The sequence below is a fragment of the Rhinopithecus roxellana genome, chromosome 12, assembly GCF_007565055.1.
Source record: "Rhinopithecus roxellana isolate Shanxi Qingling chromosome 12, ASM756505v1, whole genome shotgun sequence".
Taxonomy (NCBI): Eukaryota; Metazoa; Chordata; class Mammalia; order Primates; family Cercopithecidae; genus Rhinopithecus; species Rhinopithecus roxellana.
The window spans coordinates 90421723-90446248 of NC_044560.1; the positions used below are offsets into that span (position 1 = coordinate 90421723).

At 41.8% G+C, this 24526-nt stretch overlaps 1 protein-coding gene across 18 annotated transcripts in view; it reads left to right on the forward strand.

The window, feature by feature from the left end:
* Positions 1–24526, forward strand: part of LOC104675570 (microtubule-actin cross-linking factor 1) — a 392257-nt gene that overhangs the window by 248779 nt on the left and 118952 nt on the right. For all 18 annotated transcript variants that reach the window (XM_030942495.1, XM_030942497.1, XM_030942493.1 and 15 more), the window contains 10 exons: positions 1668–1817; positions 2972–3205; positions 5103–5327; positions 10152–10670; positions 11505–11681; positions 11955–12078; positions 13467–13675; positions 14034–14351; positions 21280–21446; positions 23164–23320. In XM_030942495.1, the coding sequence (XP_030798355.1) occupies positions 1668–1817; positions 2972–3205; positions 5103–5327; positions 10152–10670; positions 11505–11681; positions 11955–12078; positions 13467–13675; positions 14034–14351; positions 21280–21446; positions 23164–23320 (2280 nt within the window). The remainder of the gene's footprint in view (positions 1–1667; positions 1818–2971; positions 3206–5102; positions 5328–10151; positions 10671–11504; positions 11682–11954; positions 12079–13466; positions 13676–14033; positions 14352–21279; positions 21447–23163; positions 23321–24526) is intronic.

The window sequence follows — 24526 nt, forward strand, 5'->3', positions numbered from 1 at the left end:
CATGGAAAACAGTATGTAGAAGCAGGCATGATACTAAAACAAACAAACAATCAAAAAACTAACCATCCTACCATCTTCCATCACAACTCACTTCTTGCAAAGCTCAGCTCAACATAATTGCATTAATAATAACATTAAAACCTTAGAATACCTAGAATGATGTTCATGCCATTTCTGCTATTTGAGTAGTAAGTTGGCATATAACAAGATGATATTAGAGTTGTCATTATCACCATAAAATTTGTCTCAAGGGCTCCTTTATTAAATATTGTGCAAAAAATTGAGCTTTTGAGTCAGACTTTAAGGGAATTAGGGTAGTTTGTGCCGTATGTCCCCTTTTACTGTCTCATTTTTTCAACTGTATTGAAATTGAGATATACTAATGGAAAGCCTTAGGTTACCTTCGAAAACTGAGCATGTGCAATGCTCTCATTCGGGAGTTTATATACCATGATATAACCTTTGGATAATTAATGAAGTAAAATTCGTCTGAGCCACCTTAAGACAAGACCCAGCCCAGATTCAGGGTAGACGCCTGAGCTGCAGCAGGTGATAGAACTGCATGTGAACATTCTCCCTGAGCATGTAATTAATTCCACAATGCTTATTAACCTTGTTTTTGTCAGAAATGCTCTGCTTCTCTCAATATTTCCCCTGAATGTGTGTGTATGTCTCTGTGTTAACTTGTTTGCTTTGCTTTTTTCAGATTCAGTCTGCACCCATCCTAACCCATGAAGATCCTGTTTTACAGCTGAAGAGCTCTTAGGAGTTCTCTTCCAGAGCCCTTCTATTTGTCCTAAAGAGGGGGAGAGAGGGCCAGTTGGGCACCTGTTTGTAAGTGCAGGTGACTAAAGCGCCATCAGAAGGTAGAAACTGGTGGAAAATGGTTTTAGAAGGATGGTCAGGAGAACACATCATGCTCAATTGCTCAGTCAGGTGCTTCAATGTCATACAACTGAGATAAAATCTAGAGAAAGGATCAGGCACAGAAACATATTCCCTCTCTCTCCTTGGGCCCGACCTGTTCCTTTGATATTAGTGTAGACACCTAAAGGACTGAGCCAGTTGCTATTCTTGGGCACTTTCCTTCTCAAAATAGCCAAATCTAGCCCTTCATGCCTGGCATGTAATCATTTTATTTAATGAGTCTCTGGATTGATGAGATATTTGATTTATAAAGTCAGCTCAATTATTAAGAAGCTCAATTAACTTATGAATTATCCAGGTCTTTGATTTTTCTTTCTACTCCAATTCTTCTACTTTTGCATATTATGTAGCAAGTCTCTGGTTCTAGTGGAGGAATTGATCAGAACCACTGATTTATTATCATTACCATTATCGTGTGGATTTCAAGAATCTGGGCTCTTTCTTCTCTATTTCCAAAGATAATAACAGCAGTCTGGTGAAGGAGCCCCCAAACCAAAACCTGAACTAGAAGCATTCTCATAATTATCCTGATTATTATCCAATCCATAGACCCAGATCGATGGACTGTCCAAATGAGGGGAGCTTTCCGAATATGACTTCTGTGTCTTTTCCTATTCTAGTCTCCCATCAACGTTTCCATCCTTGAGATATAACCTTCTTGTTTTACATTTCAGGGAGTTTCTTGTATTTGTAAAATGTGAATTAGTAAATGTTTTTTGACCCCTTTGCATTTTAATTAGACCCTGCAGAAACAACAAAATACCTGTCACCAGCAACTGGAGGATCTTTGCAGTTGGGTAGGACAGGCAGAAAGAGCACTGGCAGGCCACCAAGGCAGAACCACCCGGCAGGATCTCTCTGCTTTGCAGAAGAACCAAAGTGACTTGAAGGTCAGTGTGAACCCATCAGTTTTGACACAAAGTCTCACTCTATCGCTCAGGCTGGAGTACAGTGGCATTATCTTGGTTCACTGCAGCTTCGACCTCCTGGGCTCAGGCAATCCTCCCACCTCAGCCTACCCAGGGGCTGGGACAAAGTCATGAGCCACTATGTCCTCATTTTTTATTTATTTTGTAGAGATGGGGTATCACGATGTTGCCAGAGCTGGTCTCGAACTCTGGGCTCAAGCAATCCTCCTACTTTGGCCTTAGCCTCTCAAAATGTTAGGATAACGGGAGTGAGCCACCATGCCTGGCGATGTTTTCATTCCTTCGACAAATATTTAGTGCTTAAGGGTTAGCAATAATGGTAAACAGACATCATCCCTGGCCTTGTGAAGCACACAGTCTAGCAGGGCATACAGAAATTTTACAGATTATTTTAAAAATGAACATAAAATTATTAACTGTTATATCTGTGAAGGAAAACTCATATGAGAACATATAGCAGAGAGACCCAATCTAGAGTAGAATTTCAGAAAAGATTATCTTGAAGAATTGTCACCTAAACTTGAGAAATGAAAGATATGTAGGGGTTAATGCATGAAGAGGTAGGAGGAGGAAGAGAACATACCAGGCAGAGGCTTATGTATTGGTCTTGAGATGGGAATGGTATTGAGCACAACATACTCAAGAGCTGAAAGAAAGCTAGTTCAACTGGACTGCAAAGAATAAGAGGAAAATTAGGGAAAGTTGAAGTTGGAGGGTTAAGTGGCACCTATATCACACAGGACCCTGTAGGCCACATTAAGGATGAAGAGTGATACCCAAGAGAGTATAAAGGCCCATCAGGCCTCAACTGTGCTAAGATCATGTCAACAATTCTTTATGGAAAGAATGATCCCTTTGAGGATAATGCATTGCAAAATGAAAAATCTCTCATGCTTATGTTTGTGGACAACCTTCTTTTTTGGCTTCACTAAATACTTGCTTAGAAAATGAAATAAAATTTCTTTGCATTGATTTAAGCCTAAACCTGAAAAAAATTGTAGTCAGGGACTATATACAGGACTATATGTCATCCTAGCCACTCCATCTTTATACCATTAGAGGACTTAGAAGCACGAAAGTTGAAGGCTCTGCCATTCCTATTTTCTTGTGTTAAGGATTTACAGGATGACATTCAGAATCATGCCACCTCATTTGCCGCTGTTGTCAAGGACATTGAGGGGTTCATGGACGAGAATCAGACCAAGCTGAGCCCACATGAGTTGACAGCTCTTCAGGAAAAGCTTCGTCAGGCTAAGGAGCAATATGAGGCACTCCGGGAACAGACACGGGTGGCCCAGAAGGAGCTGGAGGAAGCAGTGACCTCTGCCTTACAGCAGGAGACTGAAAAGGTAATAAACTGCTATGACACTTGATAGTTTTCAAAAAAGAATTTTGGTACCAACACAAAAGACAATGAGGGGAAAACAGTCTTATAGCACGCACAGAATCATGAGAAAGGGCTACTTCAGGAGCTAGTCTGGTTTTTGTTTTTTGAGACGGAATCTCTGTCACCCAGGCTGGAGTGCAGTGTCATGATCTCGGCTTACTGCAACCTCTGCCTGCCAGGTTCAAGTGATTCTCGTGCCTCAGCCTCCTGAGTAGCTGGGACTACAGGCGCATGCCACCACACCCAGCTAAATTTTGTATTTTTAGTAGAGTTTAGGGTTTCAGCATGTTGACCAGGCTGGTCTCAAACTCCTGACCTCAAGTGATTCTCCTGCCTCGGCCTCTCAAAGTGCTGGGATTACAGGTGTGAGCCACTGTGCCCGGCCAAATGACGTATTTCAATATGAATCTAGACTGGTGATCTAAGAGTACTAGGGAAAAATATCTATGAAGTCTTAGTGAGCCAAAAGTTGTCCCTGAACTGCCTCTGTAGTTACAGTGGGAATCGTGGCACTGGGATAAACCACAGAGAAGCCAAAGTCTCAAATGGTCTTCTGCACCCCACTCAACACTGGCGGATTTAATTTGAATCTTTTGTTTAGCCTTGGATGCAGACACTAATGAGGAAAGTAGAGAACATGGAAAAGAAAAATAAATTACCTGAAGATGAATTTTTTTTTTTTTTTTTTGAGACAGAGTCTCGCTCTGTCGCCCAGGCTGGAGTACAGTGGTGCAATCTCGGCTCACTGCAAGCTCTGCCTCCCAGGTTCACGCCATTCTCATGCCTCAGCCTCCCGAGTAGCTGGGACTACAGGCGCCTGCCACCTTGCCCGGCTAATTTTTTGTATTTTTTTTTAGTAGAGACGGGGTTTTACCATGTTAGCCAGGATGGTCTCGATCTCGTGACCTCGTGATCTGCCCGCCTCAGCCTCCCGAAGTGCTGGGATTACAGGCGTGAGCCACTGTGCCCAGCCCTGGAGATGAATTTTGAAATAGATAAATATATAACTTGGCATAACCTATTTAATTTATTAAAATACATGTAGACCCAGTAAATAGAATTTCAAAGGCAAGTTGAAGAATTAAATGTTTCCCTATAGCCTCAGGTGAGAGAAAAAATTTAAAAAGAGCTACATGTTCTGTTTAGTTGAGGAAAGGATGAAAGAAGTTTGTCTTTCCTTTAGGAAAGAGCAGCCAGGTAATTGGATGTGACCGTGCTATTTCTTACCCTACCAAGCCAGTCCAGCACTTCTGTGTACCTTGAAAGATTCTGTGAAGCATTGCTGAGGTGACAGGACTAAATGATCTCTTAATAAAATATTTCTGAATCCTAAGATTTGTTTTGTTTTGAGACAGAATATTGCTGTGTCACCCAAGCTGGAGTGCAGTGGCACGATCTTGGCTCACTGCATCCTCCACCTCCCAGGTCCAAATGATACTCGTGCCTCAGCCTCCTGAGTAGCTGGGTCTACAGGTGTGCACCACCACGCCCAGATAATTTTTTGTATTTTTAGTAGAGACGGGGTTTCACCATGTTGACCAGGCTGGTCTCAAACTCCTGATCCTCAAGTGATCCACCAGGCCTCCCAAAGTGCTGGGATAATAGGCATGAGCCACTGTGTCCTGCCTCTTTTTTTTTGTTTTTTAAGCAGTAAGATATAATGAAATGTAGAGATATTTTTAATAATTTTTCAAAAGATTTTAAAAGATGTGAATTCTCTTTTGTATGTGCAAAGACTGTTTATACCCAGTCTTAGAATTAGCATAAAATTATCTCCTCCCCTTTACCCCATTGCTTAACCTGTGGTTGTATGATTGAGTATGTAAAGCCTTCTCACTAGACAACCTCTGTGACTTCAGAGTAAAGCAGCAAAGGAACTGGCAGAGAACAAGAAGAAAATCGATGCTCTCCTGGATTGGGTAACTTCGGTAGGATCATCTGGTGGACAGCTGCTGACCAACCTTCCAGGAATGGAGCAGCTCTCGAGAGCTAGTTTGGAGAAAGGAACCTTGGACACCACTGATGGTTACATGGGGGTGGATCAAGCCCCAGAGAAACTGGACAAGCACTGTGAGAAGATTAAGGTAAGGGTGTTAGCTTATCCTCACTATGCTAGAGAAATCTCTCCTGCCCTGAGCAAGTAACCACAATCACCTTGCCCCTAAATCCAGTGAGAACCTCTCAGTTTGTGTCTTCTTTGGTGTCTCAGCAGCTTTGACACTGTTGGCCACTTCTTGAAATACTTTGTCCCTTGGTTTCCATACTACTACTTTGCCCTGACCATCTTTCTTACTTTCCCCTGGCCAGCTTTTCAAATACTGATGTTTCCAGGTGTATCCTAGGCCCTCATTTTTATCTTTCAGAACATACTTTCCTTGGGCAGTCTCATCTACTCACAACACTGTAATTGCCATTTGCACTAATTAATTCTGTGTATGCATTTCCTTCTAGCCCTGATTCCTGTCCTGAGCGTCAAACCAGTATATAAATCTGTCTGCCTATTTGCAACTTGAGCCCACAAGCACATCAGCCTGAAAATGGAACTCCTGTTTCCTGTGATACTCCTCCCACAATCAAACATTCTCTTTCCTTTATTCCCACTTCATTGTCTGAACTGGACATCATCCTAGATTCCATTCTCTCTCTCAATCTCCCACGTCAAATCAGGCATCAGATCTCACGCCAATTATATTTCTTTCAAAGTCAGCTACACTTCTTCATGTTTATTGAGATATTATTGTAGTTTAGAACCACTATCTGCTTTCACTGGTATTATTATAGTAGCTTCTACTGGTCTTCTTGCCTCTTGGTTTTTACCTTCCAGTCCATTCTCCTTACTACTAAGGAGTCGTTCTAAAATGCTGTATCCTTGCTTAACCCTTTTTATGATTACCTGTTGCCCTCAAGATTACATGGTTAACTCTCCTCTCAGCCCCTACCCACTGGGATCTAGTCTACTTATTTGGCCTTATCTGTCACCTTCCTTTATACTTGAGCATCTGCTTATATTGATTCCTTTCAGTTTCTTGGCTGAACTGTGCTCTCACTTTCCTCTGGGCCTTTATATGCTCTTGGAACTTACTTGCTTCTCCATTGCATAAAGTAAGGGAGGGGCCCAGCTATTGGTTAATTTTTACTCATTCTTCAGATCTCAGCTTAGAGTTCACTTCCTCTAGGAAGCCCATATTCATCACCACTCACTCACCAAAGTTAGGGTATATATTCCCCCTATATGCTCTTCTTTCTCTCTCTCTCTTTTTTTTTTTTTTTTTTTTTTTTTTTTAAGACAGAGTCTTGCTCTGTTACCCAGGCTGGAGTGCAGTAGCATGATCTCGGCTCATCGCAACCTCCATCCCCTGGAGTCAAGCGATTCTTATGCATCAGCCTCCCAAGTAGTTAGGATTACAGGCACGTGCCACCATGCCTAGCTAAGTTTTGTATTTTTAGTAGAGATGGGGTATCACTATGTTGGCCAGACTGGTCTCAAACTCCTGACCTCGGGTGATTTGCTCACCTTCCAAAGTGCTGGGATTACAGGTGCCCAGCCTATAAGCTCCTCTTACACCCTTTCCTACTTTGTAACATTTCTCATTCTATATTGTTTTGTTGTCTGTATTGCCCTCTAGATGCTAGGCTTGAAAACACGCACTGTTTCTTACAGGCTTCCTGTTCTGTAACAAAACAAAACAAAACAGCAGAAGTCACTTCTTACCGTTTATTGCTACTCATTTATTTATTCATTTAGCAATGACTGAATAGCTGCCATATGCCAGGAATTAGAAATAAGCCAGTGAGTCAACCCAGTAAACCATCTTCAAGGGCATCAACTGGCGTATACAGGGACATTCTATTGAATGATTGAAAGAAGATTACATATTTAGGACACTTACAACACAGGGATCATATATTTTAGTGGTGGCACCTTTGTAGAAAGAATATTGGCTTAGTTGGAATACTTGTGTTGAGTGGCCTGTGTGGACCATTGTCATATTTTATATTAATAGGATTTCTGCCTCTTGCATTACGCTTTTGGAAGGTCCATCATAATGTGTTCCCCAAAGCCCTGATAGTCTTATAAGAGGACAGAGCAAAAATGGTTCTGCTGTCATAGGGCGCTTCTGACACCTTTTGCTGGCAGCAGTCAACCTAACCAAGTGGTATCTCCCTTCCAGGAAGGAAACTGCCTTATGGGTAGGTGAGTTGGAGGGTGAGAATGGAGGACACCTGAGTGATATACAGACAAAGCTCTAGTACTGTTCCTGTTTCACTATCTAATTGAGCAAGATATATTTGTCATTCCAGCTTTCTTTTTTTTTCCTTCTGCTTTTTTTTTTACTTTTCTTTTTTTTTTTTTTTTTTTTTTTTGTTTTTAGACAGAGTCTCAGTCTGTCACCAGGCTGGAGTGCAGTAGCACAATCTCAGCTCACTGCAACCTCCGCCTCCCGGGTTCAAGCCATTCTCCTGCCTTAGCCTCTCGAGTAGCTGGGATTACAGGCGCACACCACCATGCCCAGCTAATTTTTGTATTTTTAGTAGAGACGGAGTTTCACCATGTTGGCCAGCATGGTCTCGATCTCTTGACCTCGTGATCCACCCGCCTTGGCCTCCCAAAGTTCTGGGATTAGAGGCATGAGCCACTGCGCTCAACTGTTTTTTCTTTTGTAAAGAGATGAGGCCTCACTTTGCCACCCAGGCTGAAGTGCAGTGGTACGATCATAGCTCACTGTAACCTTCAAGTCCTGAGCTCCAGTAATCCTCTCAAGTAGCTAGGACTACAGGTGTGCACCCACCATGCCTCATTCATTTTTTTTTTTTTTTTTTTTTTTTTTTTAAGAGACAGTTTTGCTATGTTGTTGCTCAGGCTGGTCTCGAAAACCTAGCTTCAACCTCCTAGTCACTCAGCTTTCTTGAAATGATGTGGGAAGCTGAGGCGATCAGGTTGCTGTTGATACAGGCTAAAAGTAGACGATGCTCAGTAGTCCTTCTCTAAGTAGTGGCATAAACAGTATAGGTAGTCAGGAATACTGACAACTCCCACTGTCTTCTAGACTCGGGAAGAACATCTTATGTTTCAAAACAGAAACTCACAGCTCTCCTCAAAGAACTCATATTCCATTGGAATAGAAAGAAGTTCTGTTTATAAGCACATAGACAAAGTACATACAAATAGAAAGTACCAATTACTTATTATTACCCAGAAATACAGTTTACTCTCTAATTATCGAATTAATTTTCCATGGCCTTTCCTAGTAGGGACAGTCTTCATGGACACATGAGTGACAGTTAAGAACTTGCATTTTTTTTTTTAAGATAGAGTCTCAGTCCGTTGCCAGGCTGGCGTGCAGTGGCATGATCTCGGCTCACTGCAACCTCTGCCTCCCAAGTTCAAGCAATTCTCCTGCCTCAGCCTCCCAAGTAGCTGGGATTACAGGCATGTGCCACCATGCCCAGCTAATTTTTGTATTTTTAGTAGAGACGGAGTTTCACCATGTTGGCCAGCATGGTCTCGATCTCTTGACCTCGTGATCCACCCGCCTTGGCCTCCCAAAGTTCTGGGATTACAGGCATGAGCCACCGTGCCTGGCCAAACTTGCAATTTTTATATTGTCGTATGTATGATTTATTCAGCTACCCTTCCACTAATGTAGATGATTATTAGTTGTCCATTTGTATAGTTTAGCTAAGAGAGTCAGGTTTGAGTTGCAGTTCTGTTCCTTAACAAACTGCATGACCTTAGTCAAGTCTTTTTGGTATTCAGTTAATCCTTTTTTTTTTTCTTTTCTTTTTTTTTTTGGAGACGGAGTCTCGCTCTGTCGCCCAGGCTGGAGCACAGTGGCCGGATCTCAGCTCACTGCAAGCTCCGCCTCCCGGGTTTACGCCATTCTCCTGCCTCAGCCTCCCGAGTAGCTGGGACTACAGGCACCCGCCACCTCGCCTGGCTAGTCCTTTGTATTTTTTTTTTAGTAGAGACAGGGTTTCACTGTGTTAGCCAGGATGGTCTCAATCTCCTGACCTCGTGATCCGCCCGTCTCGGCCTCCCAAAGTGCTGGGATTACAGGCTTGAGCCACCGCGCCCGGCCTCTTTTTTTTTTTGAGATGGAGTTTTGCTCTTGTTGCCTAGGCTGGAGTGCAATGGCATGATCTTGGCTCACTGCAACCTCCACCTCCTGGGTTCAAGTGATTCTCCTGCCTCAGCCTCCTGAGTAGCTAGGACTACAGGCATGCACCACCACACCCAGCTAATTATGTATTTTTGGTAGAGATGGGATTTCACCATGTTTGGTCAGGCTGGTCTTGAACTCCCGACCTCAGATGATCCGCCTGCCTCGGCCTCCCAAAGTTCTGGGATTACAGACGTGAGCCACTGCACCTGGCCAGTATTCACTTATTCTTAATATGGGTATTATATTGTCTACCTTTATTATAGGTTGTGCCACAAAGCAAATGAAATAATACATGTAAAATCTTTTTGAAAACCATGAAGTCCTATACATGTCAGTTCAGAGGGGATTGGCATGTGGCATACTATTTAGAGAGTGACTGATATTGATGATTTCTGAGCAGCTGGAAAAGTGGTCTATTGAGTAGAGATAGAGACCTCTCCCTACTTCTAGCTTATATATAGATGGTCCTTAAAGATTATAAGTACAATTTAAGAGTCAGCATCTAAATTAAAGGGCTATACCTAAAACAAGGGGCTGAACTGAATAAAATGAAGTTAATGGAAAAATGTGAGATGCAGCAAAACTGAGAGAGGTGTATGACTTGACAGCAATGTGGGTGAAAAGACCAAGGCTTAATGTGAGCAGACCTCACATGGAGTATGCAGTCCAGTCTTGTATACCTCAAATTATTGTGGATTCCCTACTGATTGTCCTTTGTTTGGGGGGATTTTTTTTTTTTACCAGGCCCGTCACCAAGAATTGCTGTCCCAGCAGCAACATTTCATTCTGGCCACCCAGTCAGCTCAGGCCTTCCTGGATCAGCATGGCCACAATCTCACACCTGAGGAACAACAGATGCTGCAAGAAAAGCTGGGAGAGCTAAAGGAGCAATATTCTACTTCCCTGGCCCAATCAGAGGCAGAACTGAAGCAGGTGCAGACACTTCAGGATGAGTTGCAGAAATTTCTGCAGGATCATAGAGAGTTTGAAAGCTGGTTGGAACGATCTGAGAAAGAGCTGGAGAACATGCATAAGGGAGGCAGCAGCCCCGAGGCCCTTCCCTCCCTGCTGAAGCGGCAAGGAAGCTTCTCAGAGGATGTCATTTCCCACAAAGGAGACTTGAGATTTGTGACTATCTCAGGACAGAAAGTCTTAGACACGGAAAACAGTTTTAAGGAAGGCAAAGAACCATCAGAAATTGGAAACTTAGTAAAGGACAAGTTGAAGGATGCAACAGAAAGGTACACTGCTCTCCACTCAGAGGTAAGGGGGCAGTTCCTGGCATCTTTGTGAAACAATCATGGCAGCCCTCACACAATGTAGGTAGTGTCTGGGTCTCAGAATAAGAACCCCAGGACACAGTAAGAGAGCTGATTTAAACTTGAACCATGGGCTTCAAGTTTGAACCATGGGGTTCAAACTTGAACCAAGACTTTGCATGTCTTCACAGACAATGCAAAAAATGTAACATACATAGGTATTAGCCCAAAGGCCTGATAGCTAGCTAATACCTAATACCTAGCAGTGGCAGGAGTATGTCACACTGATGATGAAGGTGGAAGTATTCACCTTCCTGTATCCTGACTAGCGGACTTGGGCTCCCAAGAGACATAGCATACAGAGGAAATTTAAACCAACTGCACAGTTTTTATTTCTGGACAGAGCATCTAGGGTATATCCTTACCTTCCTTCCTATCTAAAGAACTTCCTCTTTCTTCTAAAGTTTAGAATCCAGTCAGCTCTTCTTACCTGTCTTATGCCTTCTGCCAACACTTCTAATCCCCAAGAAAGAACACTTTTTGCACTTCTTAACTCCTACCTTTGTCTGCAACCTGCTGTTCATTTCTTTGGGGGCTTGTCATATATCTCATTAAATTTTCCTGGATATGTAAGAAGGTCGAGGTGGATAATATGGAGCAAACAGAGGGGACCCACACTTATAGATCATTGCTAACCATCTATCCATGGGTTCTGGCACTACCCTTATCTGAAGTTACAGTGAGTTCTCTGTAATAAAGCCAGGCCTCTTTCTTTGGGCAACTGCTGCCTTTGGCCTGACCTTGCTTAAGTCTGCTTACCTTCCTTTCTTTGGCACAGTGTACACGATTAGGATCTCACCTGAATATGCTGTTAGGCCAGTATCATCAATTCCAAAACAGTGCTGACAGCCTGCAGGCCTGGATGCAGACTTGTGAGGCCAATGTGGGGAAGCTCCTCTCAGATACAGTTGCCTCCGACCCTGGAGTTCTCCAGCAGCAGCTTGCAACAACAAAGGTAAGTCAGGATACAGGCTGTGTTGTGGTGTCAAGACCTAGTATTCCATGGCGTAAAGGACTCCAAAATAAAGCAAATGCTTACATAAAATGAAGGCAGTAGTTGGGATGCCTTGGACGAGATCTGAGTGCTAAATACTTCTAATATTTATGGCTATGGGTAAACTTAGAATTTTTCTGTGAAGCTGTTCAGTAGCTCCGGATTCCTAGAATCAGCTTTGATTACTTACTTAGATGGTTTTTTGGTTTGTTTGTTTTTTTCATGGACAAGCAGCAGTTGCAGGAGGAATTGGCTGAGCACCAAGTACCGGTGGAAAAACTGCAAAAAGTAGCTCGTGACATAATGGAAATTGAAGGGGAGCCAGCCCCAGACCACAAGCATGTTCAAGAAACTACAGGTATAAAGCAGCAACAGTATAATAGTACTCCCTTAATTCCTAGTATGTACCTCTGTTCTGCAATATGTCACATTGGGTTGTGCAAATATCTGTGGTGCCAGGCTAGAGGCTGAGAATGTAAACACGAATAGACATAGATTGTCATCAAAGAGCTCATCCTCTAATGAACTTTATTCTTGCACCATTGAAGGACCTTCACAATCTGGCTTCAGTCCCTTTTCCCCAGGCATCTATCTTCTAGCCACACCTACTTCTTTTCTTTCCCAAGTAAACCACTTACATTGTATTACCCCTGAAGTTTTTCCTGTTGCTCAGCTGCTAACATTCATTGGATGCTTACAAAGCATGGTGAAATCTTGCCCATGCTTCAAGATGTCACCATGCTTTGTATACAGGCCTGGCGTGGTGGCTCACGCCTGTAATCCCAGCACTTTGAGAGGCTGAGGCAGGTGGACCACGAGGTCAGGAGATCGAGACCATCCTGGCCAACAAGGTGAAATCCCATCTCTACTAAAAATACAAAAAATAAAAAAAATTAGCCGGGCATGGTGGCGGGCGCCTGTAATCCCAGCTACTCCGGAGGCTGAGGCAGGAGAATAGCGTGAGCCCAGGAGGTGGAGCTTGCAGTGAGCTGAGATTATGCCACTGCACTCCAGCGTGGGCAACAGAGCGAGACTCCATCTCAAAAAAAATATATATATATATATGTATATATATATATATATCGTATGCTTGAAAATTGCTGCGAGAGTATATTTTAAGTGTTTTCACCACAAAAAACTGATAAGTATGTGAGGTAATGCATGTGTTAAATAGCTTGACTTAGCCATTCCACTCCTCAAAAGAAACGAAAGATAATTATTGTCCTAAAACAAGGACAGTACTTCTAGTATTAATATACCACTTAAGATTTTATTTTTATCATTAATTATGATGTGTCTTCCTCTGCCTATGCTCTGTTTCAGAGTCTTTAAGTTGTAGATGTCAGATAAGATACTTCAGTATCTTTAGTCCTCAGCATCTAGTACAATTTCTGGTTCTTTGTATGTGGTAAATAACTAATGCTTATTGAACTTGGCTCTAATACTAATTCATTTCAAGCTTATTTCTTCCATTGGTCTTAATGTCAATTATTATTACAATTACTATGTTCAATGTAGGACTGGGCATGGTGGCTCATGCCTGTAATCCAGGCACTTTAGGAAGCTGAAGTAGGAAGATTGCTTGAGGCCAGGAGTTCAAGACCAGTGTGGGCAACATATTGAGACCACATCCCTATAAAAAAATTGATAATAGTAAAGATTTTAAATGAGCAATTTAAATACAGTCTTTAAAAGCATAATACAAAAATTGTCTCCACTCTTTCTTTTCATGGCCTGATTTTTCAGATTCCATACTCAGCCACTTCCAAAGCCTCTCCTATAGCCTGGCTGAGCGATCTTCTCTGCTGCAGAAAGCAATTGCCCAATCTCAGAGTGTCCAGGAAAGCCTGGAGAGCCTGTCACAGTCTATTGGGGAAGTTGAACAAAACCTGGAAGGGAAGCAGGTGGCATCACTCTCATCAGGAGTCATCCAGGAAGCCTTAGCCACAAATATGGTAAGACCTGTGTCCCAAGAGCTGGCATAGAGGGTATGTTTGCTATGTGCCATCATTATATAATGTTGAAAAAGTAACAAGAGAGAACTTAACATCTGTGAATCATCTAATAAGATTTAGAAATGATAACTAATCCATGTAAAGATATTTCTACCCAATTGAGCTGGAATGAAAGTGGTGATAGCAAAGTCATGTGGTAGAAGGAGTGGAGAGCTAAGGGGATGAGATGTGTGGTCTTCTGAAGGCTCAGTTGCAGTCCTCCAGTCCCCCTTGTGATATAGTGTATAGTTATTAGTTTGTGGCTCAGATGTCCTGGAATAAGTGAGCCAGGAGCTGACAGACGTGTTCTTCATGACAGAAATTGAAACAGGACATTGCTCGGCAAAAGAGCAGCTTGGAGGCCACCCGTGAGATGGTGACCCGATTCATGGAGACAGCAGACAGTACCACAGCAGCAGTGCTGCAGGGCAAACTGGCAGAGGTGAGCCAGCGGTTCGAACAGCTCTGTCTACAGCAGCAAGAAAAGGAGAGCTCCCTAAAGAAGCTTCTGCCCCAGGCAGAGATGTTTGAACATCTCTCTGGTAAGCTGCAGCAATTCATGGAAAACAAAAGTCGGATGCTGGCCTGTGGAAATCAGCCAGATCAAGATATTACACGTTTCTTCCAACAGATCCAGGTGAGGATATATCTGCCATGTTAGCAGAATAAAGGGGAGAGAAGGGCCGGGAGAGAACCAGCATTTACTGAGCACATACTACATCAGTCAGTATACTGGAAACTTTACCTGCATTATCTTTGGGAATTATTACAGTGATCCTGTAAACTAGGTATCATTTGTCCATTTTTTAACCAACACAGTCAATATTTATTTTTCATTCTTACTACATGTTCAACCCAAATCAGCGGAGCCACTCAGCTCATCATAGTCACTCAAGGGATGCAGATTGATGGAGATTTCATCCTGATAAAAGCTTTCATGATTACTGCTTCAGTGGGAAAAGGGCATATTTTATCCATTTACATTTTATTAGTCAAATCACTTTCCACAAAACCACCTATACCTTTCAAGAGGGTGAGGAAATGTAATCTCACCATGTACCAACAGGTGCAAAGCTAGAAATATTTGGTAAAAAGTATTAACAACTACCACAGATATATACCCAGAAGTAGAATTGCCAAGTCATAGTATATGCATATATTAATTTAATTTGACTCAGTAGTGCCCAATTTAAGCTCCAGAATGGCTGTACCAGCACACATTCCCACCCGTAGTACTTCAGCATTCCTATATCTCTGCATTGCCGCCTTCGCTTTTTCCAGCTTTCTAACATTTTCCATATTAAAGTGGAATCTCGTTGTTTGGTTTTGTTTGCTCTCCTTTTTGCTTTGAATGATTTCAAACTTTACAGAAAAGCAGAAGGAATGGTCCATTAAACACCAGCATACTCTTCATCTAGACTCACCAGTTGCTAATTGTTTTCCCTGTTATAAAAATATAAAAGAGTATCATTATGGGCTTCTATAGTTGGTATTACCGTTATTCTTTATGATACCTAATGTTTTCCCAAATGTGGTCTGTGGGATCCCCTTCAAGCTATCTCCTGTGGCTTTTTTTTTTTTTTAATAATTTCACATTGCTATATTTTATATTCAAGTAAGTTACAGCAGACATGTACTAAATTGAAAGTACCAATGGGAACAGATAAAACTTTTGTTCCTGTGGCTTTTTGACATGTCTTCCTCAGCATAAGAGCACTTTTGGCACTTAAGGTATTTGTGGCACAATAATGTATTTCCTTGTCCCCTATCTGAAATCAGCTATTTATCCAAGGAGCCCCACTTATAGTGGGGAATGATATTTAGAAACCAAATCTGGACACCAGGTGAGCTACTGGAGTGTCACTACTTTAGTTCTTTTTAATAGATAGTGTTAGGAAATATATGTGTATGTTTTTTATATCATAAAATCATACTGACAGTCTAGTTTCAACTCAACACCATAGGAATCTTCCTCCTTTCCACATTTGTATCTTCCTTTCCTGTAGGGAGAACCCAAGTTCCCAGCAACAACTTCAATATATTTACTTAAATTTGTTTTATTCTACAATAAATATAAGATAGTTTTAGAATTACACTAGTATTTCTACCAATAACAAACCTGCTAAATAAAATTGAATATTTCTTTGGATATGTTTTAGTCCTTAGCCTGTGACCCACTGTGTACTGTATTCAAAAATTACCTGAATTATTTTTTCTGTAATTTCATATATAATTAGATTTGTTTCTATTTGTATTCAACTTTAGGACTTTATTTTTCTATCTTTGTTGATTAAACTTATTTTTAAATATGTAAAGCATTAACATAGCTCAAAAGTTAAAACTATTCAAAAAGTTATACTCAAGGTATAGGAAGTGAATAAGGATACATTCTCATTGTCTTTCCTGTCTCTTCCATCCCATTTTCACCCATCTGCAAAGTAACACATTTCAGGTTTATTTTTTTCTATTTCTTTTTACCAAAATGAACATACACACACATTCTTATTTCCCATTCTTCCTTACAAAAAAGAAGGGTATATTACATAATCCTTTGCTTTTTTACTTAATATGTCTTGGAAATCACTTAATATGGATTCACAGGCATCTTCATTTTTTAAACCATACATTCATTGTGTAGAAGAATTATAGTTTAATCAACAAGACTCTGTTTTTTGTTTTTTGTTTTGTTTTTTTTTTTTTTTTTTGGAGACAGAGTCTTACTCTGTGCCCTGTAGCCCAGACTGAAGTGTAGTGGCACGATCTTGTCTCACTGTAATCTCAACCTCCACCTCCCGGGTTCAAGAGATTCTCCTGCCTTAGCTTCCCAAGAAGCTGGGATTATAGGCACCTGTCACCATGCCTGGATAGTTTTTTTGTATTTTTATTAGAGATGGGGTTTCACCATGTTGGCCAGGCTGATCTCCAACTCCTGACCTCAGGTGATCTGCCTGCCTCGGCCTCCCAGAGGGATTACACACGTGAGCCACCACACCTGGCCAATAAGACTTATATGTGTGGACATTTCAGTTGTGGTTTCCGAAATTGTGCTATTACAACTGAATAACTGTGTGTATTTTTTCCTATCAGAATAAGTTCCTAGAGTGGAGTTGTTCCATTAAAGGGTAAATACATGTGTAGTTTTGTTAGAAATAGCCAAATTCCCCTCCTTTGAGATTTCACCGTTTTGCATTCCCACCAGCAGTGTATTAGAGTACCTGTTTCCCCTACAGCCTCACCAACAAAATTTATTATCGAGCTTTTAAATTTTTTCTGGTGTGATTGGTAAAACATGATATGTGAATGTGGTTTTAATTGTTATTTCTCTTATTAGCGAGGTTGAGTATTTTTTACATTTAAGAGTCATTTATTTGTGAACTATCTGTTCATGCATTTTGTCCTTTTTTTGTCAAGATTTTTGGTCTTCTCTCAAGTTTTAGAGTTTTAAAATTTTTTTTAGAGTTCTTATATATTAGAGAGATTAATTCTTTATCTGTGATACATTAGAAATATTGTTTCCCAGTTTGTGCTTTTGACTTATGGTGTTTTTTGACATGTAAATGTGGAATTTTTGTTCTAAACAGAAGATTTTATCAATATTTTATTAAATATGTATTTTTAGTCAAAGTTTGAAAGATTTTTGTCACACCCAGGTTATGAAAAAACTTATTCATGCTTTATTCTAACACTTGTTCTAATTTTTTTTACATTAGAATCTTTTAACAATTTAAGCTTATTCTGAAGTACGAATCATGTTTATCTTTTTCTTTCTTTTTTTTTTTTTTTTTGAGACGGAGTCTTGCTCTGTTGCCCGGGCTGGAGTGCAGTGGCGGGATCTCAGCTCACTGCAAGCTCCGCCTCCCGGGGTGCAGTGGCGTGATCTCAGCTCACTGCAAGCTCCGTCTCCCGGGTTCATGCCATTCTCCTGCCTCAGCCTCCCAAGTAGCTGGGACTACAGGCGCCCACCACCACGCCCGGCTAATTTCTTTTTGTATTTTTAGTAGATGGGGTTTCACCGGGTTAACCAGGATGGCTAAGATCTCCTGACCTTGTGATCCACCTGCCTCGGCCTCCCAAAGTGCTGGGATTACAGGTGTGAGCCACCGTGCCCGGCCCAAAATCTGAAACTTTTTGAGAGCTGATGTGACACTCAGAGGTCATGCTCAAAGGAAAGACTCATTGGAGCACTTCAGATTTCAGAGCTTCAGATTAGGGATGCTCAACTGCTAAGTATAATGCAAATATTCCAAAATCTGGAAGAGTCTGGAATTCAAAACACTTCTGGTCCCAAGCATAAAGGATATCCAACATGTAACATTTATTTGAAAAGTCCATCTTTTCCCCAGACTTAAGAAGCCATCTTCATCATATACCCAATTTTTATATGTCTTTGAGTCTATTTCTGGATTTTCTTTTTTTTTTTTTTTTTGAGACGGAGTCTTGCTCTGTCGCCCGGGCTGGAGTGCAGTGGCCGGATCTCAGCTCACTGCAAGCTCCGCCTCCCGGGTTCACGCCATTCTCCTGCCTCAGCCTCCGGAGTAGCTGGGACTACAGGCGCCCGCTACCTCGCCCGGCTAGTTTTTTGTATTTTTTTTTAGTAGAGACGGGGTTTCACCGTGTTAGCCAGGATGCTCGCGATCTCCTGACCTCGTGATCCGCCCGCCTCGGCCTCCCAAAGTGCTGTGATTACAGGCTTGAGCCACCTATTTCTGGATTTTCTTTTTTTTCTTTCTTTTTTGTTTTTTTGCGATGGGGTCTTGTTCTGTCACCCAAGCTGGGGTGCAGTGGTGTGATCTCAGCTCACTGCTCGTCTTTCTATTCATGTACTAGAGCATACTATTTTAATTATAGAGGCTTTATGGTATATTTTAATGCGTGGTAGAGAGCTAGTCCTCCTCGTTTTTTTTTCTTGCAAAATTTTTCATAGGTATAGTTGCACATTTATTTTTCTATGTGAATTTAGGAATCACCTTTATTAGTTCTAGAGAAAAAAAACTTGTTAGCATTTTTATTTGGGTCACACTAAATATATTTATTCACACAAACGCATATACATACATAGGCAAATACATATGCATACATTTTATGGATGTGTTTCCATCTAGCCAGATCTGCTTTTGTGTTTTTCAGGAGTGTTTTTGATTTTTTTGTTGTTTTTTGTTTTGAGATGGGGTCCTGCTCTGTTGCCCAGGCTGGAGTTCAGTGGCATGATCATAGCTCACTACAGCCTCAAACTCTTGGGCTCAAGTGATTACCAGGGGTCTCAGCCTCCCCAGCAACTGGGATTACAAGCAAGAGCCACTGCACCCAACTTCAGAAATGTTTTAAAATTTAGATTTTATGTTTCTTGTTAGTTGATTACAAAGATTGAGCCTTTTGTGTTGCTATTGTAAGTTGAAGTTTTCATTATTGATTTTTGTGTGTTAATTTTATATTCTGCTACCTTATTTAACTTCTTCGTTGTTTGATTTCATTGTATTGTTGATTATCTTGGGTTTTACAAATACACTTTTTTTTTTTTTTGAGACAGAGACTTGCTCTGTTACCTAGGCTGGAGTGCTGTGGCACAGTCTCGGCTCACTGCAACCTCCACCTCCTGAGTTCAAGCAATTTCCAGCTAATTTTTGTGTGTTTAGTAGAGACAGGTTTCACCACGTTGGCCAGACTGGTCTTGAACTCCTGAACTCAAGTGATCCTCCCGCCTCAGCCTCCCAAAGTGCTAGGATTACAAGAATGAGCCACCACACCTGGCCTTTTTTTTTTTTTTTTTTTGAGACAGAGTCTTACTCTGTTGCCCAGGCTGGAGTGCAGTGACACAATCTTGGCTCACTGCAACCTCCTCCTCCCAAATTCAAGAGATTCTTCTGCCTTAGCCTCCCAAGCAGCTGGGACTACAGGAGTGTGCCATCATGCCTGGCTAATTTTTGTATTTTTAGTGGAGACGGGGTTTCACCACGTTGGCCAGTCTGGTCTCAAACTCCTGACCTCAAGTGATTGGCCTGCCTTGGCCTTCCAAAGTGCTGGGATTACAGGTGTGAGCCACTGTGCCCGGCCCTACAAATATACTTTCATGTAATCTACAAATACAGTTTTATCTCTTCTTTTTCAATTCTTATTCCACAGATTGTTTTCTCTTAATTGCATTGGCTTTTTTAATTATTAAATTAACTTTTTTTTTTTTTTTTTTTTTTTTGAGGCAGAGTCTCGCTTTGTCGCCCGGACTGGAGTGCAGTGGCCAGATCTCAGCTCACTGCAAGCTCCGCCTCCCGAGTTTACGCCATTCTCCTGCCTCAGCCTCCCGAGTAGCTGGGACTACAGGCGCCCGCCACTTCGCCCGGCTAGTTTTTGTATTTTTAGTAGAGACGGGGTTTCACCGTGTTAGCCAGGATGGTCTTGATCTCCTGACCTCGTGATCCGCCCGTCTCGGCCTCCCAAAGTGCTGGGATTACAGGCTTGAGCCACCGCGCCCGGCCTAAATTAACTTTTTTTAAAAAAAAATAGAGATGGAGGCCGGGCGCGGTGGCTCATGCCTGTAATCCCAGCACTTTGGGAGGCCGAGGCAGGTGGATCACAAGGTCAGGAGATAGAGACCACCCTGGCGAACACGGTGAAACCCCATTTCTACTAAAAATACAAAAAATTAGCCAGGCGTGGTGGCGGGTGCCTGTAGTCCCAGCTACTTGAGAGGCTGAGGCAGGAGAATGGTGTGAACCCGGGAGGCAGAGGTTGCGGTGAGCCGAGATAGCGCCACTGCACTCCAGCCTGGGCAACAGAGCCAGACTTTGTCTCAAAAAAAAAAAAAAAAAAAGAGATGGAGTTTTGCCATGTTGCCCAGGGTGGTCTTGAACTCTTGGGCTTAAAGTGATCCACCCACCTTGGCCCCCAAAAGTTCTGGGGATTATAGGGATGTGCCACTGCACCTGGCTGATATCTTAAGTACAATGTTAAATAATAGTGGAGATAGTGTGTTTACCTCCATTTTATAGAAGAGACCATGGAGCTTAGAGTAGTTTAGTAGCTTAAGATCGTAAGTTAGTAAGTGGCAAAGTGTGATTGAATATCAGGTCTATTTGACTCCTAAAACTTTCATTCTTTACATCCTGTCATGGTACCTCCCACGTCTTTGAACATTAATTTAGAGGAGACAAGACTGTTTTGTAATTCCTACCCACTCTCCAGTGAATTGAAGATGTCCTACATATTTATCAGATTTTTTTAAATTGGGCTTTTTAATACAAAAAAAAATTAGCCAGGCGTGGTGGCAGAAGCCTATAATCCCAGCTGCTCGCAATACTGAGGCAGGAGAATCGCTTGAACCCGGGAGGTGGAGGTTGCAGTGAGCCAAGATAGTGCCGTTGCACTCCAGCCTGGGTGACACGAGTAAAACTCTGTCTGAAAAGAAAAAAAAAAAAAGTTTGGTTTTGTTTTTAAACTTTTCACTGAGTTACATATTTATTGTTTTGATCTAGCATTTGACCTGGCAAGCATACCTCTTTCCTTATTCCTTCTTTTTAGAGTATATTTATAAGGATTAGAGGATTTAATACATATCCTTGTTTGCTTGACAGGAACTCAATTTGGAAATGGAAGACCAACAGGAGAACCTAGATACTCTTGAGCACCTGGTCACTGAACTGAGCTCTTGTGGCTTTGCGCTGGACCTGTCCCAGCATCAGGACAGGGTACAGAACCTCAGAAAAGACTTCACAGAGCTACAGAAGACAGTTAAAGAGAGGTGAGTTATCACTTGTGTTGATCAGCATTGGGGAACTATTTTTTCTTGTTATGGAGTGAAATGATCTTTTCTCTTTTCTTCCTTTACCAGAAAAGATGGCATCTAAAACTCTACTACTGAGTCATAGGAGGGTGAAAAGTGCCGTTTTTTAGGCAAAGCTACCTAATCTACTTGATGCTTAGTGGTTTTTCTTTTTTCTTTTTTCTTTTTTTTTTCCTGAGATGGAGTCTCACTCTGTCACCCAGGCTAGAATGCAGTGGTGCTATCTCGGCTCACTACAACCTCCATCTCTTGGGTTCAAGCAGTTCTTCTACCTCAGCTTCCTGAATGGCTAGGATTACAGGTGCCCACCACCATGCCCAGCTAATTTTTGCATTTTTAGTAGAGACAGGGTTTCACCACGTTGGCCAGGCTGGTCTCGAACTCCTGACCTCAGGTGATCGACCCGCCTCAGCCTCCCAAAGTGCTGGGATTACAGGCATGAGCCACCGCACCCAGCCACTTAGTGGTTTTTCTAATAGTAACTAACAGAAAATAGGGATGAGTTCCCTCTCTTTGTGATCAGAAGCCTAGGCCACTTGGACCAAACAGAACAAATTTGAGGCAGCAAGTAAGATTATAGAATAATTTTGAAAGAAGAGAAAAATTGGAAGAGACTTCCTAGACATAATTAAGGGTTATGTTGGCACTCCACTGGCTTTTTTTATTTTTTAAGATACAGGGTCTTGCTATGTTGACCAGGCTAGTTGTGAACTCCTGGCCTCATCGATCCTACTGCTTTGGCCTCCCAACATGCTGGGATTATAGGTGTGGACCACCATGCCCAGCCCCGCTGCTTGTTTTGACCACATTTAAGTTGCTGTTTTAGAGGAGTATCTGATTCTTTCAAGGCAAACAAGGGAATATATGACAAGGCTGGTTGATTTTGGTCCCTGTTGAAAAGCCATGATTCCCCACTGGACAGCCTCACATGGATTTAAGAACATGAACAAGACTTCTTATCTCTGTTTAGCCATAAATATGTTCTTGATTTAGCAGATAACTGCCTTAGTGATTAGAAGAAAAGAGTTGCTCAAACCAACATTATTAGCAGCAGGTTATCTAATGGAGAGGATGGGGACAAAGGTCAAGAAAGCTTTTGTTTTTCTTCCCCTATACTGAGGGCCTTTTTACTGTATGAGGAATCAGGATTTCTGAATTGACATCTGTCTGATAGATATGGCCATTTCCAAAACTTTCCTTTTGATGTAGTGTATTCATTGGCGTGATTAATCTAGAACTAATCACCTAACTTCTGTGAGCCCCAGTTTCGGCACCTTGCTTGCTAAAGCAATCAGCATTTGAATTGGTCCTTGAAAGAGTCAAATAGCTAAAATGTAACATGGCTGGAATCGAGATCCAAAGCCTGCATTCTTTCCATTGTATCACAGTACCTAAATAGCAGCCTCCCTTTAGTTTTTCTCACTTTCACTTTAGCCTGGAGTAAGACTGAAGACCTCTTTCCTCAGAAATGTCCAAACAAGGGCAATATATTCCTGAGTTTGGTACTCTTTAACATTATATGTGGTTATTCAGCCAAACCTGCTGTGGAAAAGATTATGAGAAAGAAAGGCCATGTTAGGTAACTGATGTCTGGAGTCACAGAATGAGCTAGTCTTAGCTCAAGTTGACTTTATAAAACTTAGTCTGGCAAGTAACAGAACTGCTTCATTGACAGAGAGAAAGATGCATCATCTTGCCAGGAACAGTTGGATGAATTCCGGAAACTGGTCAGGACCTTCCAGAAATGGCTGAAAGAAACTGAAGGGAGTATTCCACCTACAGAAACTTCTATGAGTGCTAAAGAGTTAGAAAAGCAGATTGAACACCTGAAGGTAGGTGAACAAAGGGACTCCAAGAATTGGACTAGGCACTGGTTTGAATACTTGTATTAACTGGCCTCCAGCTGTGGTGGGGAAATGTATGAGAAATCCAAGTTGTCAGTCTGCATCAGAACAGAAATTCCTCCGTTTTCTTTATGTGGTAACAATCTACCCATACAGTCCTTGAGAAGCGTACACTCTCTTTGTATGTTTGAGAATTAGACAAATATATTTGAGCAAGTAACCAGATAATATTATCAGGAAATTGAGGATAGAAGAACTAGTACTACTTCAGCTAATAAAGGAAAAGCTAGAATCAGATGGTTGGAAGGTACCTTCAAGGATGGGACCAACCTTCCTCCCATTCCCTGCAAAATCCCTTCTGTACTGTCTTTGATCCGTAATCATCCAGCCTCTGCTTACACCTCTAACCTGAGTCTTCCTTTTGTTGAAATAAGCCAAATATGTCTCTAACTGTCATGCACTTATGCTTATTTTCTCAGTACAGCACACTTTATCTTGAGCAGATGAAAGAGAATAGTTTGCTTCCACAGAGCTGGTACCAGGAGCGTTTGCTGTTGGGAATTCCCTAGGACAGAGCTTTTCCAACATTTTTGTTTCACAGTGCCCATGGTGTTTTAAGAAATTTGTCATGGCACCTCAAGGCCAAAAAAAAAAAAAAAAAGAAACAAAACAAAAAAAACCTCCTAATACTTCTACTTGCTAAGAAGTTAGGTCCAAAGAACTTAGTAGTTGTTCATATGGTATTCACATATGGTCACAACTGTATTTTCCTCAAAAATGTAAAATATTCTGTGACTCAAGCCACAGTTTGGGGACTGTGGCTCTTCAGAATCAAGAGTGATTAATGGCCAGGCGCAGTGGCTCACGCCTGTAATCCCAGCACTTTGGGAGGCCGAGGTGGGTAGATCACAAGGTCAGGAGTTCAAGATCAGCCTAGCCAAGATGGTGAAACGCCATCTCTACTAAAAATACAAAAATTAGCTGGGCATGGTGGCGGGCACCTGTAATCCCAGCTACTCAAGAGGCTGAGGCAAAGAATTGCTTGCAGTGGGGAGGGGGAGGTTGCAGTGAGCTGAGATGGCACACTGTACTGCAGCCTGGGCGACAGAGAGTGCGACTCTGTCTCAAAAAAAAAAAAAAAAAAAGTGATTAATTAAGGAACTGACAAGCAGTGACCAAGGGTCAGTTTGAAAT